Source organism: Geotrypetes seraphini, chromosome 1 (genome assembly GCF_902459505.1).
Source record: "Geotrypetes seraphini chromosome 1, aGeoSer1.1, whole genome shotgun sequence".
NCBI lineage: Eukaryota > Metazoa > Chordata > Amphibia > Gymnophiona > Dermophiidae > Geotrypetes > Geotrypetes seraphini.
In genome coordinates, this window is record NC_047084.1 from 304,684,610 (window position 1) to 304,699,624 (window position 15,015).

At 44.9% G+C, this 15,015-nt stretch overlaps 1 protein-coding gene across 1 annotated transcript in view; it reads left to right on the top strand.

Annotated features, from left to right (window-relative positions):
• LOC117365127 (dedicator of cytokinesis protein 2-like) overlaps nucleotides 1–15,015 on the top strand; it is a 1,549,644-nt gene that overhangs the window by 1,087,357 nt on the left and 447,272 nt on the right. The window contains exon 28 of the mRNA XM_033955120.1: nucleotides 1,658–1,756. Coding sequence (XP_033811011.1) covers nucleotides 1,658–1,756 — 99 coding nt within the window. The remainder of the gene's footprint in view (nucleotides 1–1,657; nucleotides 1,757–15,015) is intronic.

Genomic DNA, 15,015 nt, shown 5'->3' on the forward strand with positions numbered 1-15,015 from the left:
ATTTACCTGTTTTCAAAGGTAAAGGACAAATGTGTTTCACTTTGAAATGGCCTAGAGAAAGTGTAAGCACAAAAAATCCGTACCTACTTTTTCTGTGAGTGCTTTTTCCCAACTAAAAAAAAAATCATGTGTGCTTTCCACAATACAAAACTGCAATTTTCAATCCTTGCCTTATCTGTTCTCCTGGAAATGACCCACTGAATGTAGGGAAAAGTATGTATGTTGTTTTACCTACACCCAACTTGAAGCAGTTTTCAAATAAACCCATTTTTTTGTGTGTGAAAGAGGTTGTTTCAATTGTGGGAATGATTTTGCAAATTATTTTCTTTGACATCAGATGTGGGGAGTACAGAGTAGAGAATGACACGGGGCAAATATTTTCCCGTCCTCACAGGAATTCAATTTTCCTGTCCCGTCCTCGCAAGTTTTGTCCCTGTCCCATTCCTGTAAGCTGTGCCTTAACCGCACAAGCCTTGGACACTTATGATTTTGAAGTGTTCGAGGCTTGTGCAGATGGGGATGGAGCTTGCAAGAATGGAGCAGGGTCAGGAAAAGAACTCACCAGGACAGGATGGGAAAATGAGTTCCCATGGGGATGGGGAAAAATTTGGCCTCCTTGTCATTCTCTAGTGCAGAGACAAGTCCATAGCAGTGATTCTTTTTCTGGGTATATGTTAAGAACATAAGAAATGCCATACTGAGACAGACCGAAGATCCATTAAGCCCAGCATCCTGTTTCCAACAGTGGTTAACCCATGAACTCGGTGAACATTTATGATGAAATGACAGTGAAAGTCCACTAGCTAAATTTAGACAGGACATTTTGGAGACTTTTTGATGTAGTGGGAGATTTAGATGTACTAAGAGAATGTTTGGAATGGAAAGGCTGGAGATTCCATCAAAATAGACATAAAAATGCTGAAGATTCTTGTAACTTCTACTTAACCTTTTTGTAATTATGATATTTTAATGTGTATTGTGTTAATATGGTAACCAATGCAATAAACTATAATGTGTGCTGTTATTTCAATATTTTATTGTTATAATTATATTTTGCCTATGTCTGGATTATCTTTACTGTACCAACCTTGGGTGAATTTCTTTAAAAAGTTAGTAAATAAATCCTAATATAACCTCCCCCACCACCACCACCACCACCACACACACACACACACACACACACACACAAATTAAATAAATAATACAGCACTGCAGACTTTTGGAACAATATTCGGCTTCTGCTGTCTGTGTTTTTTTTTTAAGTAAACTAGCCATGGTGATTAAATAAAACACAGAGATTCAGCACCTCTATCTGGATAGCAAGTGGTGCTGTATATAGATTCCTAACTTTTTCTGGATAATGGTCTGAATATCAGCGCTGTATGGATAACTTACTGCTCTGCCTTCTCTTTTTGTAAAGATATTCTGTGATACTACACAGATAGGACTACTGAATACCCACAGAGACCACTGGCTAAAGGAATTATCCAGATAATCTCTTCTGATTCTATGGTGTGCTCTACCGATAGTAGGATCCCAAAACATGCCTGATGTCCCTATTAATCTAGACTCCAAAAGGGTCCATTCAAGAGCAAGGTTCAGAAGGTTTGTGAGTTGTATAATATTTTGATCTGTTTCTTCCATTTTCTCTCCCCAGAGTCACTATGTGGCTTGCATGTCAGCCATTTTGAACCAGATGGATGAGTCTCACTACAGTTCATATATCCAGTCCTTCCAAACCCGCCAAGATCTTGTGGTGAGTTCTACTTCTATATCTTAAACCATTCACTTTTTGTGCAAGGGAGAAGATGCTATCAAACTATGCTAATTTTATGGCTGGTTTCCTGAATCAAAAGGCAATATGTAGCTGACTGTTTTAAACAATGTGTTATAATGCTACTTTTATTTGAAGGGAATTTTCTCTTTTCTTGAGGCAATCATGTTATGCTTTACTCATGGCAGATGTGACAGAGGGAGAGTAACGTTGTCACTGGCTCCCTAACTTACGTAGGGGTACTTCATTTTGGGGTAGTTCAATAGGCTGACCTTACCCCCCGAGGGCTCACAGAACATTTAATTTTCTCTCAATCAGCTCCTTTACTTCACTCAGTACATACACACTTTTCTCTAAGATGTCAGTATTCCTAGGTGGGAGAAAAGGATTTAATTTAAAGGCCCAGGAACAGATTTCATTCTTAACCACAAACACTGGTATGGGATTTACCAACTAACTTTACTGAAAACGTGTGATAAATGTATTCTTTCCTGAGGTTGTAGAATATCCAGTAAGTATTGACAAAGTATAGCATTATAGCAAGACAAATCATGGGCTGCATACGAAGGGGTTTCGTCAGTCGTAAGGCGGAAGTCATTATGCCATTGTATAGATCCATGGTGAGGCCCCACCTGGAATACTGTGTGCAATTCTGGAGGCCGCATTATCGCAAGGATGTGCTGAGACTGGAGTCGGTGCAAAGAATGGCCACCCGGATGGTCTCGGGACTCAAGGATCAACCATACGAAAAACGGCTTGACAAATTACAGCTATACTCGCTCGAGGAGCGCAGAGAGAGGGGAGACATGATCGAGATGTTCAAGTATCTTACGGGCCGCATCGAGGCGGAGGAAGATATCTTCTTTTTCAAGGGTCCCACGACAACAAGAGGGCATCCTTTGAAAATCAGGGGTGGGAAACTACGAGGTGACACCAGGAAGTTCTTTTTCACTGAAAGAGTGGTTGATCGTTGGAATAGTCTTCCACTACAGGTGATTGAGGCCAGCAGCGTGCCTGATTTTAAGGCCAAATGGGATCGGCACATGGGATCTATTCACAGGGCAAAGGTAGGGGAGGGACATTAAGGTGGGCAGACTAGATGGGCCGTGGGCCCTTATCTGCCGTCTATTTCTATGTTTCTATGTTTCTATACCATACTGCTCCTTCATCTTTTCAATGCTTGCTAGTTCTTTTGGAGTTAGTGGCTTCTCAAGTGTTGGGTGACTCTATTCTCATTCAACTGAAGTCCATCAGACTTCCACACAGACTGTCTCCACAACGCAGTCATTTTCCTCACAACACTTTCTCCTGTAGCCACGCTCTAAAGTGATGCTTCTCCCTCCTTCTTTGGCTTGTAGCTTAAGCACCTGAGTTCATTTCATTCTTCTGTAGTCAGGCAAAGGGGTTGACAAAACCTCTTTCTTTCACATGCACTTCACAAGACGCTGCTACCCGGTTTCATAGAAACTTAGAAATATGATGACAGATAAAGGCCAAATGGCCCATCCAGTCTGCCCATCCACAGCATCCACAATCTCCTCCTCTCCCTAAGAGATCCTGCTTGCCTGTCCCACACTTTCTTGAATTCAGACACAGTCATTGTCTCCACCACCTCTACCGGGAGACTATTCCATGCATTTACCACCCTTTCCGTAAAAAAGTATTTCCTTAGATCACTCCTGAGTCTATCACCTCTTAACTTCATCCTATGCCCTCTCATTCCAGAGCTTACTTTCAAATGTTTTCCATTGTGAATGTTGGCTTGTAACCCATTCTGAGCTACTGGGAGGACAGAATAGAAATCAAAATAAATAAATAGCTCTCCTCTCTCGCTTTTCCTCCAAAGTATACATATTGAGATCTTAAGTCTGACCCTATACAGCTTACGATAAAGGCCACTGACCATTTTAGTAGCCTTCCTCTGGACTGACTCCATCCTGTTTATATCTTTTTGAAGTTGTGATCTCCAGAATTATACACAATATTTTAAAAGAGATCTCACCAGTCATATACAGTGGCATCAGTACCTCCTTTTTCCTACTGGCCATACCTCTCCCTACACACACAAGCATCCTTCTAGCTTTCACCGTCAACTTTTCAATCTGTTTGGCCACCTTTAGATCATCACATACTAATACACCCAAGTTCTGCTCCTCTTTCATGCACAAAAGTTCTTCATCCCCTAAACTGTACCGTTCTCTCAGGTTTTTGCACCCAAATGCGTGATCTTGCATTTCTTAGCATTAAATCTTTACCAAATTTCAGACCACTTTATTTTGGATTGTCAACAGTAGCAAATTCCATAAATGAGACACCCAAGTAACTCACTTATGAGATTGTTTGCAGTTGTAGTTTGCAGTCACGTGGGCAAGATTGAAATTAATGCATTTATAGGATTTGAAGAGCATTTCAGCCAACTGTTTGAAGGCTGCAATGGAAGACTTCGGGGGCTTCATGGGGCCCTAGGGCCACACATGGCAGACTACCGTTGTAGAGTATTTGGACAAGCTAATATTGAAGGCAGCTGTCAGACTGGTGTGCAGCAAGGTCTTCAGGCATTGTGTTTTAAAACATGAACAAAATAATACACACATCACCACACAATTATAGCAAACAACTCCCAAAACAACATGATTTCGATTTGTTGCATTAGCCAGGCAAGGATAAGGTCCAGAGGAGTGGCTAGAAGGGGTGCAAGGGGAGCATCCACACCCCCAAACAGATTTTGAATGAAATGGTGCCTATGTGGATTTGGCGTGCAGCCTCGTACTGGCACCTGTTTTACAAAAGGTCTGTTCTCTAAGACATCAAAGTGACAAACACAGGAGAAAAACCCTCCTCACACCAGAAAGAATAGAAAAAACCGCGAAGGCGACCTCTGTGTTCTACAGTATTTCATTCATTCACATAAAGACTCGACACGTACGTGTTTTGGCTTAACCAGCCTGCATCAAGAATCTTTACAGAAGTCTGGATCTTATTGACCAGATCTCTGTTATCTTGAAATCTGAATCCATTGGATATGATATTGTGCTAATGCGTTGCCCGCTTGCATGTCTTGTCCCTCACGACAGTACACCAGGTTCTATACAGGTCGGCCCCAGCATGTTTCGATGTGTTGTAGGAGATCTATAAACCTGGAAGGATACTGAGATCAGAAGGTGTGGGGGGGGGGGGGAGATTAACAGCTATTAAGGAAATGGAAGTGCGATACGTGACTTCAAAAAAGGAAAATGTTTTGTATCGCAGGTGTGTATCTGTGGAACAATTTGCCTGGATATCTGAGATTGTGCACAGAATATGTTTACTTCAAGAAAATATTAAAGATGCAACTGTTCGTTGATGCCTGTATGTAAGATGTAGGAATGATTCCCGTGTGGCTCTGGGCATATTGCTGCTATATACGTACATGCAGATAGTGAATGTTGTTTATGTTCATAATGGAAATTGTCTATGCTTGTGGATTTTATGGAATTTTATGAACGTTTTGATTCTGGAAACCATCTAGAATTAGGAGGTACACTTCTCCCTCGTCATTCGCGGGGGATACGGGTAGAGCCGGACCGCGAATGCCGAAAAACCGCGATTATCCGGCTCTGACCCACCCCCACCTCCCTGCTGCCTTCCTGGCCTTACCTGGTGGTCTAGAGGGTTTTCGGGGCAGGAGCGATCTTCCTACACTCCTGCCCCGTGCAGATTGCCATCAGGAAATGGCTGTAGGGAGTTCCCGACTTAGTCTCGAGAGACTACGGGAATTCCCAGCAGCCATTTCCTCATGGCGATCTGCAACGGGTAAGAGCGTAGGAAGATCGCTCCTGCCCCGAAAACCCTCTAGACCACCAGGTAAGGCCGGGAAGGCGGCAGAGAGGAAAAAAGACTTTTTTAAATTTTCCCCCTCTCCAGAAAAAAAATCACGATTTTATGAAACCGCGAGTGCAGGAACCGCGAATGGGGAGGGGGAAGTGTATATGAATGTGTTAAATATATAAATAAATATATATGTGGAAAAGTGTGTTTTGTATATGGAAGGGACTTACAAAATTGGATGGCTAAATGCACGTATATAAGTAAATATGCCAATATGAATGCTCCTACTTATACATCAAACCAAAAAGGGGGACACTCATAAATATAAGGTGCTCAGAACCAAAATGATGGTAAGAAAATCACAAATCGGGTTCAAGCCCCTATAAGTGTTTTCAGTAGTCTATCATTGCACCAGCTTCAATTGGTAGAAAGGTATAAACTGTGTCAAAAAAATTTTTGTTTTAAAGTGTTCATTTATTTATAAGAGCAATCTTCAATAAGTTAAGATGCAAATCGTTATAGTGACTTAGCTTGAAATGAAGGTAAGGTGGTTAAGAAGTCGTCTCACTCCAGCGGGTCCTACTCCTACTTATAACAATGTCATGTGTAGGCATTGCTGGGGCCTAGTTTGAGTGAAGTATACATGTGCAGAACAATTATTTAAACCTTATTTGTACACAAAGCATTGTCTTATAAGGCCTCTTAGAAAATTAGGTCATGCCAAAATTACACACAGAACAAGACAGTAAGTACTTGTCCAGAAGGGTGCTCAGAGGAGGCATTTGAGAGGAACCTGGGCGGGTTTGCGATATATGCTTACACATATGCTTTATGTGCAACATTTAGGCCTGCTCTCAGTGGTATAGTAAGGGGGGCTGCCTAGGGCACCATGTTGGTGAGGATTCCAGCACTTCTCCTCCTCTCTGCCCCTTGCCACTTCCCACTCCTCCCCCATGCCATGCAAGTGCCCCCTTTCCCTTTCTCTGTACCTCTAGTTCAAGTTGTTGCTCGCAGCGGTCAACAGCATGCGCCTCGTGACACCATTGGCTCTCCTGCTGACATCACTTTTGGGTGTCGTGCATAGGAAGTGAAGTCAAACGGAGAGCCGACAGGGTCACGAGGAGCACACTGTTGACCGCCGCGAGCAACAACTTCAACTAGAGGTACAGGGGAAAGGAAGGGGGCGCATAGCATGGGGGATTGGGGAAGGAGTGGGGGGGGGGTGGAGACGAGGGCAGAGGAGGGGCGCCTCTCATCCTCGCTACGTCACTGCCTGCTCTCAAGAAGAATTTGTGCCAGCATTTAATAAAGACACACAGATGCCTATGTACCCTCCTGCCCTGTTAACTGACACTCTCAGTTGTACACACATATTCTTACAGCTTCTTCCAGGCAGGTGTAAATTTGTACGTGAGAATTTCTGCACTACTGAAGATAGTTCTGGGAACCTATTTTATAATGGCACATAGGAACTTATGGGTCAATATTCAGCTAGCAGTGATCAGCTTTTTTTAAACACTGACCATGGTAGCCTCAGATATTCAGAGCCAGGCCAAGTACTGTTCCAGTACAGCTACCAGAGCTTATGCATCCTGGCAAAATATAGTCAGGGCTTGCATAAGTTATACAGGTGTCAGCTGAATGTTGACCGGTGTGTATATAAGAAAAAAATATGTGGATTTCTTTTGAACCACCTCCATCTGGACCCATGTCTTCAAGCCCCTTCCCCGACCATACAACCCCCCAACATGCTGGATAGCTATAAAACCTGGTAGTCTGGGGGGGGGGGGCAGTGAGGGCAGGAGAAATATCCACTCATTCCCGCCCCTAATGGATACATTACCAAAATGGCGGGTTTGACCTCTTGTAGTGACCTCACAGTACTGTTTTTGATTTTTGCATCTTAAGCTTTCTTTGTAGTTGGGGGACACTGTGGCATAGTTGTTAAAGCTACAGCCTCAGCATCCTCAGGTTGTGGGTTCAAACCCATGCTGCTCCTTGTGACCCTAGCCATGTCACTTAATCCCCCCATTGCCCCAGGTACTTTAGATAGGTTGTGAGCCCACCAGGACAGACAGAGAAAAATGCTTAAGTACCTGATAAATTAATGTAAACCATTCTGAGCTCTGAGAGAACAGTATAGAAAATTGAATAAATAAAGTTCCGGGATGTTAGTTGTGCCCATATAAAGTCCTGCACATCTCTCTCTTTCTATGTTTTGTGTTCTTGTGATTTTTGTGCTCTAACCACATCTCTCCCTCCTTCCCCCCTCCCCCCCAATATCTCTCTTTCTTTCTTATGGCTCTGTTTTCCTTTCTCTTAGATCAGGTGGGTCAGGCAACTCTTAATAATTAGGTTCTACCTCCTTTCATTTTTTTAGAGCCTCAGCCCTCACTAGATCCACTATTTCCCAGTGCCCAATCCCTTCCCCAATAATGAATGTAGACTAACAGCAGCTTCATTCTCTCTCTGTGCTCTGTGTCTCTCCTTTTTTTAGAGGATCAGGATCAGATCTTCCCATCTATCCCTCCCCTTCTTTCCAGTGCTCAATGCCTCAGGGGACATCTGTTGACCAGACTGACAACCCCTGGGGCTGATGCAGAAAACTACTTCAGGCGGCAGCATGCTATAAACAGCAGTCTATGCACATGTTACCGGGCACAGAATGTAGAAAGAGACTCAGCACAGAGCTAAACTTACACAGTAGATGTCGGAGCACAGAATATTACAATATATGGAAATGAAGCTACCAGTTATTGAACAGCAGTGCAGAGAACTGCACAGGATATTTTAACACAAACACAATGCAAGAAATTTACCACCAGGTCTGAAGCAGTGTAAAACATACCAAATGCCCTGATAGTTCTATAATCCTCCCAAAGTGACCCTATAAAAAAATCTCTGGTAGTTTAGTCACTAGTGTACCGTCTTCCTCATCACACACCTAATAGAGTTGGAAGGCAGGAGCCCAGGAACTCGCTCCTGCCTCTAGCGCAGTGTCCCGCAAACTTTCTCAAGCCGCGGCACACTAAAGGTAGTGGCCGTGGCTCGAGGCACCTGGAAGTGCGTGGATATCGCCGTGATGACACCATGCACATGTGTGACATCATCATGTCGATGTCCGCGTGTGTGTGAAGGCCCTCCAGGCAGGCCCTGAGACACCAGTGGGGGGTGCCAGAAGGGAAGAGGGCCAGAGAGAAGGATAGGTGCTTGCGCCCACTGATTGAACATAAGAACATAAGAAGTGCCTGTGCCAGGTCAGACCAGAGGTCCATCGTGCCCAGCAGTCCACTCACGCGGCGGCCAACAGGTCTAGGACCTGTGTAATATCTATACCCCTCTATCCCCTTTTCCTTGAGAAAATTGTCCAATCCCTTCTTGAACCCTATTAATGTACTCTGTCCTATCACGCCCTTTGGAAGCTCATTCCAGGTGTCCACCACCCGCTGGGTGAAGAAAAACTTCCTAGCATTGGTTTTGAATCTGTCCCCTTTCAGCTTTTCCGAATGCTCTCTCGTTCTTGTAATTTTTGAAAGTTTGAAGAATCTGTCCTTCTCCACTTTCTCTATGCCCTTCATGATCTTGTAAGTCTCTATCATGTCCCCTCTAATCCTCCTCTTTTCCAGGGAAAAGAGCCCCAGTTTCTCCAGTCTCTCCGTGTACGAAAGGTTTTCCATATCTTTTATCAATTGCGTCGCTCTCCTTTGAACCCTCTCGAGTATCGCCATATCCTTCTTAAGGTATGGTGACCAATATTGAACGCAGTACTTCAGATGCGGGCGCACCATCGCCCGATACAACGGCAGGATAACTTCTTTTGTTCTGGTTGTAATACCCTTCTTGATTATTCCTAGCATCCTATTCGCTTTCTTAGCGGCTGCTGCGCATTGTGCCAACGGCTTCATTGTCTTGTCCACTATTACCCCCAAGTCCCTTTCTTGGGTACTCTCAGTCAATAACATCCCTCCCATCGTATAGCTGTACCTCGGGTTTCTGCTTCCCACATGCAATACTTTATATTTCTCTTCATTGAACTTCATCTGCCATCTCGTCGCCCATTCCCCTAGCTTATTCAGGTCCCTTTGTAACTCCTCGCAGTCCTCTTTGGTCCGAGCAGCACTAAATAGTTTGGTATCATCTGCAAATTTTATTATTTCGCACTTTGTCGCTTTATCATTTATAAATATATTGAATAGCAGCAGTCTGAGCACCGACCCCTGCGGAACACCACTCGTGACCCTCCTCCAGTCCGAGTATTGGCCTTTTACTCCTACCCTCTGCTTCCTTCCCGCCAACCAATTTCTGATCCATCTGGTTCTTCAGTTTCCGAAGTAAGCGTTCATGGGGTACCTTATCAAAGTCTTTTTGGAAATCTAAATATACGATGTCTATGGGTTCCCCTTTGTCCATCCGTTTGTTAATTCCTTCGAAGAAGTGTAGTAAGTTCATTAGGCACGATCTCCCCTTGCAGAATCCATGTTGGCTTGTGATTAGAAGTTTATTTCTTTCAAAATGCTCATCGATGTTGTCTTTTATCAGCGCTTCCACCATTTTCCCCGGAACCGAAGTCAGACTCACCGGTCTGTAGTTCCCCGGGTCCCCTCTAGATCCCTTTTTAAAGATGGGCGTAACATTGGCTATCTTCCAATCCTCCGGGATCACTCCTGTTTTCAGGGATAGATTGCAAACTTGCTGTAGTAGTTCCGCTATTTCCTCCTTTAGTTCTTTCAGAACCCTTGGGTGGATTCTGTCCGGGCCCGGCGATTTGTCAGTTTTTAATTTTTCTATCTGCCTGCGTACGTCTTCAAGGCTTACTTCTATGGATGTTAGTTTATCTGTTTGGGCTCCTTTGAGGATTTGTTCAAGTTCCGGTATGTTGGAGGTTTCCTCTTTTGTAAATACAGACAAAAAGAACATGTTTAGTTTTTCTGCCACTTCTTTCTCCTCCTTCACCACTCCCTTCCTGTCTCTGTCATCCAGCGGTCCCACCTCCTCCCTAGCTGGCTGCTTCCCTTTAACGTATCTGAAGAACGGTTTGAAATTTCGTGCTTCCTTGGCTAGCCTTTCTTCATATTCTCTTTTGGCTTTTCTTTTTGATGCTTCCTGTGCTCTTTCCAGTTCTCCTCAGTTTTGTCCTTTTTCCATTTCTTAAATGAATTCCTCTTATCTCCTATTGCTCTCTTCACTTCTTTGGTTATCCATGCCGGGTCTTTTGTTTGATTCTTTTTGCACCCTTTCCTGAATCTTGGTATATGTAGATTTTGCACCTCGATCACCGTGTCCTTGAATAAAGACCAGGTTTGCTCTACAGTCTGCCATTTCTTTGAAGTGTTCCTAAGTTTCTTCCTTACCATTACTCTCATCGCATTGTAGTTTCCTTTCTTGAAGTTAAAAGTTGTCGCTATAGTTCTCTTTCCCTTTGGTATTCCTACTTCAACTTTGAATTTGATCATATTGTAATCGCTGTTTCCCAGCGATCCCACTACTTCCACTTCCTTCGCAGGTCCTTTTAGCCCATTTAGGATTAGATCCAGAGTGGCATTCCCTCTCGTCGGTTCTCTAACAAGTTGATCCAGGAATCCAGTCTCCCTGGCGCATTTTCAGCTTCCAAGACTCCAGTCTATCCCGGGATAGTTGAAGTCTCCCATAATAATTGTGTTACCACTTTTGCATTCTCGCTTCATCTCGGCTTCCATTTCTTCATCGATAGCTTCGGCTTGCCCAGGTGGACGATAGTACAGGCCCATCTTTATCTCAGGCCCTTTTTTTCCCAGTATTTTATCCCATAGCGATTCCAAGTTGTTGGTCGTCACCGCTGTGTCCACTCTGGTCGAGTGTATGCTTTCTTTTATGTATAGGGCTATTCCTCCTCCTTTCTGACCTGACCTGTCCTGGCGATAGAGTTTGTACCCCGACATTGCTGTATCCCATTTGTTTTCTTCATTCTACTATGTTTCGGAGACCCCAATGATGTCTATGTTCTCAGTTTCGGCCATGACTTCTAATTCCCCCATTTTGTTCCTTAGGCTCCTTGCATTAGTATATATGCAATTTAGGTCTTGATATTTATTTGTCTTCACTTCCTTATGCTGTGCTTCAAATTTTATTTTCTTCTCCTGTGCTGCAATCCAGTGGCGTACCAAGGGGGGGGCGGGAGGGGCGGTCCGCCCCGGGTACCAAGCCCTGAGGGGGTGCTCCCGGTCCGGTCCAGTTCCCCCCCCCTGCGCCGGGTGTCGCGTCTGGAAACAGCCTGCAGCAAGATCGCGATGCCAGAGATCTTTGCCTGCTTCGACTGTTTCCTCCGCCACGGTCCTGCCCCTCCTCTGATGTCAGAGGAGGGGCGGGACCGCGGCGGAGGAAACAGCCGAAGCAGGCAAAGATCTCTGGCATCGCGCGATCTTGTTGCAGGCTGTTTCCCCAGGGCAGTAGCGTACCAAGGGGGGCGAGGGTGAGGTCCATCCCGGGTGCCGCCTTGGGGGGGGGTGCACAGCTGGCCCGGTCCCTATCGCGCTCCTACCCTCCCAGCGAAAGCAGCATCGGCGCCATTATCGAAAAAGGTAATGGCGCCAGGCCTTGGAGCACCAAGGCAGACCGCTTCTCCCCCCTCCCAGCCGAAACCCCGCTGACCATCCTATCTCTCCTCCCCCAAGTGAACCTTTCCGACCCTCCCAGCGAAAGCAGCAAACCTCCCTCCAGTAGCGTCGGCTTTATCCTCCCTCTGCCGCATCACTGATGACGTCATCAGTAACGCGGCAGAGGGAGGAGAAAGCCGCGAAGGAGGTTTGCTGCTCTCGCTGGGAAGGTCGGAAAGGTTCACGGGGGGGGGGGAGATAGGAGGGTCAGCGGGGGTTCGGCTGGGAGGGGGGAGAAGCGGACTGCATCGGTGCTCCATTACCTTCTTCGGGCAGCAGCAGCGTTTACAATTCGCTGCTGTTGCCGGCTTCAGGCCTTGTTCTCTGCCTGGTCCTGCCTACTTCCAGTTTTCATGAAGACAGGACCCGACAGAGAGGAAGGCCTGAAGCGGGCAACAGCAGTGAATTGTGAATGCTGCTGCTGCCCGATGAAGTTCAGGACATCAGGACATCGGGGAAGGAGCAGGGAGAAATCGGCTGCTGGCTTGGGGGTGAGGGTAGGGAAAGAATCGTGGAAGTGGAGAAATCGGCACGATGGCTTTGTGCGGGCTAGGGGGAGAGAGAAAGAAAGGAAAAAATAAAGAGGGGGGGCAGGGGGAGAGAGAAAGAAAGGCAGAAAGAAAGAGGAGGGCCAGGGGGAGAGAGAAAGAAAGGCAGAAAGAAAGAGGGGGACCAAGGGGAGAGAAAGAAAGGCAGAAATAAAGAGGGGGGCCAGGAGGAGAGAGAAAGAAAGGCAGAAATAAAGAGGGGAGCCAGGGGGAGAGAGAAAGAAGAAGGACCAGAAGAAGGACCAGAGACTCATGAAATCACCAGACAAAAAAGTAGGAAAAATGATTTTATTTTCAACTTAGTGATCAAAATGTGTCCGTTTTGAAAATTTATATCTGCTGTCTATATTTTGCACTATGGCCCCCTTTTACTAAACCGCAATAGAGTTTTTTAGCGCAGGGAGCCTATGAGCATCGAGAGCAGCGTGGGGCATTCAGCGCAGCTCCCTACGCTAAAAACCGCTATCGCAGTTTAGTAAAAAGGGAGGGGGAATATTTGTCTATTTTTGTATAGTTGTTACTGAGGTGACATTGCATAAAGTCATCTGCCTTGACCTCTTTGAAAACCCGCGGAATATAAATGATAATTAACATTTTCTCTGCGTACAGCGTGCTTTGTGTTTTTAAAATTTTATTGTTGGTAGATCATTTTGACTTGGCCACAAAGGTAAGGGGGAGGGAGGGAGGGGAACTGCTGAAAGACATCTAGTAATCCTTGCAGGCTTGACTGCAGGGAATTATTTTTGTAAAATCATGTTTTGTTATGTGACTGGCATTATTTAGACTTTAATTTCTATGAATGAATAGAATGAAAATGATATAAAATTACTTGCTTGTTTTTATGTGCGTGCGCTGAAGGAAAGTGGAGAGAGAGTGGGCTGAGGATGCTGAAGGGAAATGGGGAAGAGAGTGGGGAGAAGACGCTGATTTATAAATTGACAATTGTACAGAATATTGTTTCTTTTTATACTTTAATATAAACAATTCAAGGCTTGTGTGGATGGAATCAGGTGGTTTGCGGGGATGGGGACCGAACTTACGGGGATTAGTCCAATAAAATGGTATTTTTTTATTTCTCATTATTTGTTTTATTTTTATTTGTTAATTTATAAAGTGGTGATTGTTATGTATCAGTTTTTTCAAATTTACATCTACTGTCTTTATATTTTGCACTGTATTAGAGGACATGTGTTACTGTTTTTTGTGGTGTTGCATTGTATCCAGGGTCTGGTTTCTTGGCGGATCAGTTTAACTTTTGTCTACATATTTCTATTTTTAGTTTGTGATTATTCCATTTTGGGCAAGGGTGTATCTCTGTTCTGTGTGTTCTGAAAAAGACATAGTTTTCAGTTGGCATTGACTACAGGACCAATTGACTGTGCGGGATCTGGCTTGTTTAGTTTTACAATGTATGTGTTGGTGTTCTAGTGCTCACTGCAATGTTTAAGATGCAGCCTTTTCCTAGGTACACTCTTGTGGTGCGATTTGTAGATTGGTACTAAAAATCATATTTTTCATATAGATGGGGGGGGGGGGTGTCAAAAAATGATGGGCCCCGGGTGCCACATACCCTAGGTACGCCACTGCTGCAATCCTTGTTTCCTCCTCTTCTGGCTTAGTCAACTCCTGTGTTTTGCCCGTTGTTTCTTCCCAGCATTTCTTCCCCTTAGTATCTTCATGGGATACTTTCTTCCGAATCGTCGACACTTGGTCGACTGTCGGCTTTCCCTTTCTACTTAGTTTAAAGCCTGTTCTACTCCTCTCCTGACGTTGTTTGCTAGAAGTCTAGTTCCCGCCTTGCTCAGGTGCAGTCCATCTCTCCTGAAGAGCTTGCTCTTACCCCAAAACGTTGTCCAGTTCCTCACAAAGTGGAACCCCTCTTCTTCACACCATCTCCTCATCCATGCATTTATTGATTGTAGTTCTGTCTGCCTCTTCACGTCTGCCCTTGGTACAGGACGTGCTTCTCGCCTTAAGGTCTAGCACATGTGGCAAGAGGCAAGTCCTGTTAGCAGTCAGCTGGCACCGGTGCCTCTTCTCCTCCCCAGTGTACCGTGGCACACCTGAAATCTCAGGAGGCACATTAGTGTGCCTTGGCACACAGTTTAAGATATACTGCTCTAGCAGCACCATCATTCAAAATGGTGGCCTCTGACCCCTAGTGGTGCAATCCAATGTGCTTCTAAGGGTCCATTGGTAGACTAACCCCTAGTGGTGTGTTAAAATGTACTACAAGGAGTCAAGGGACACCATT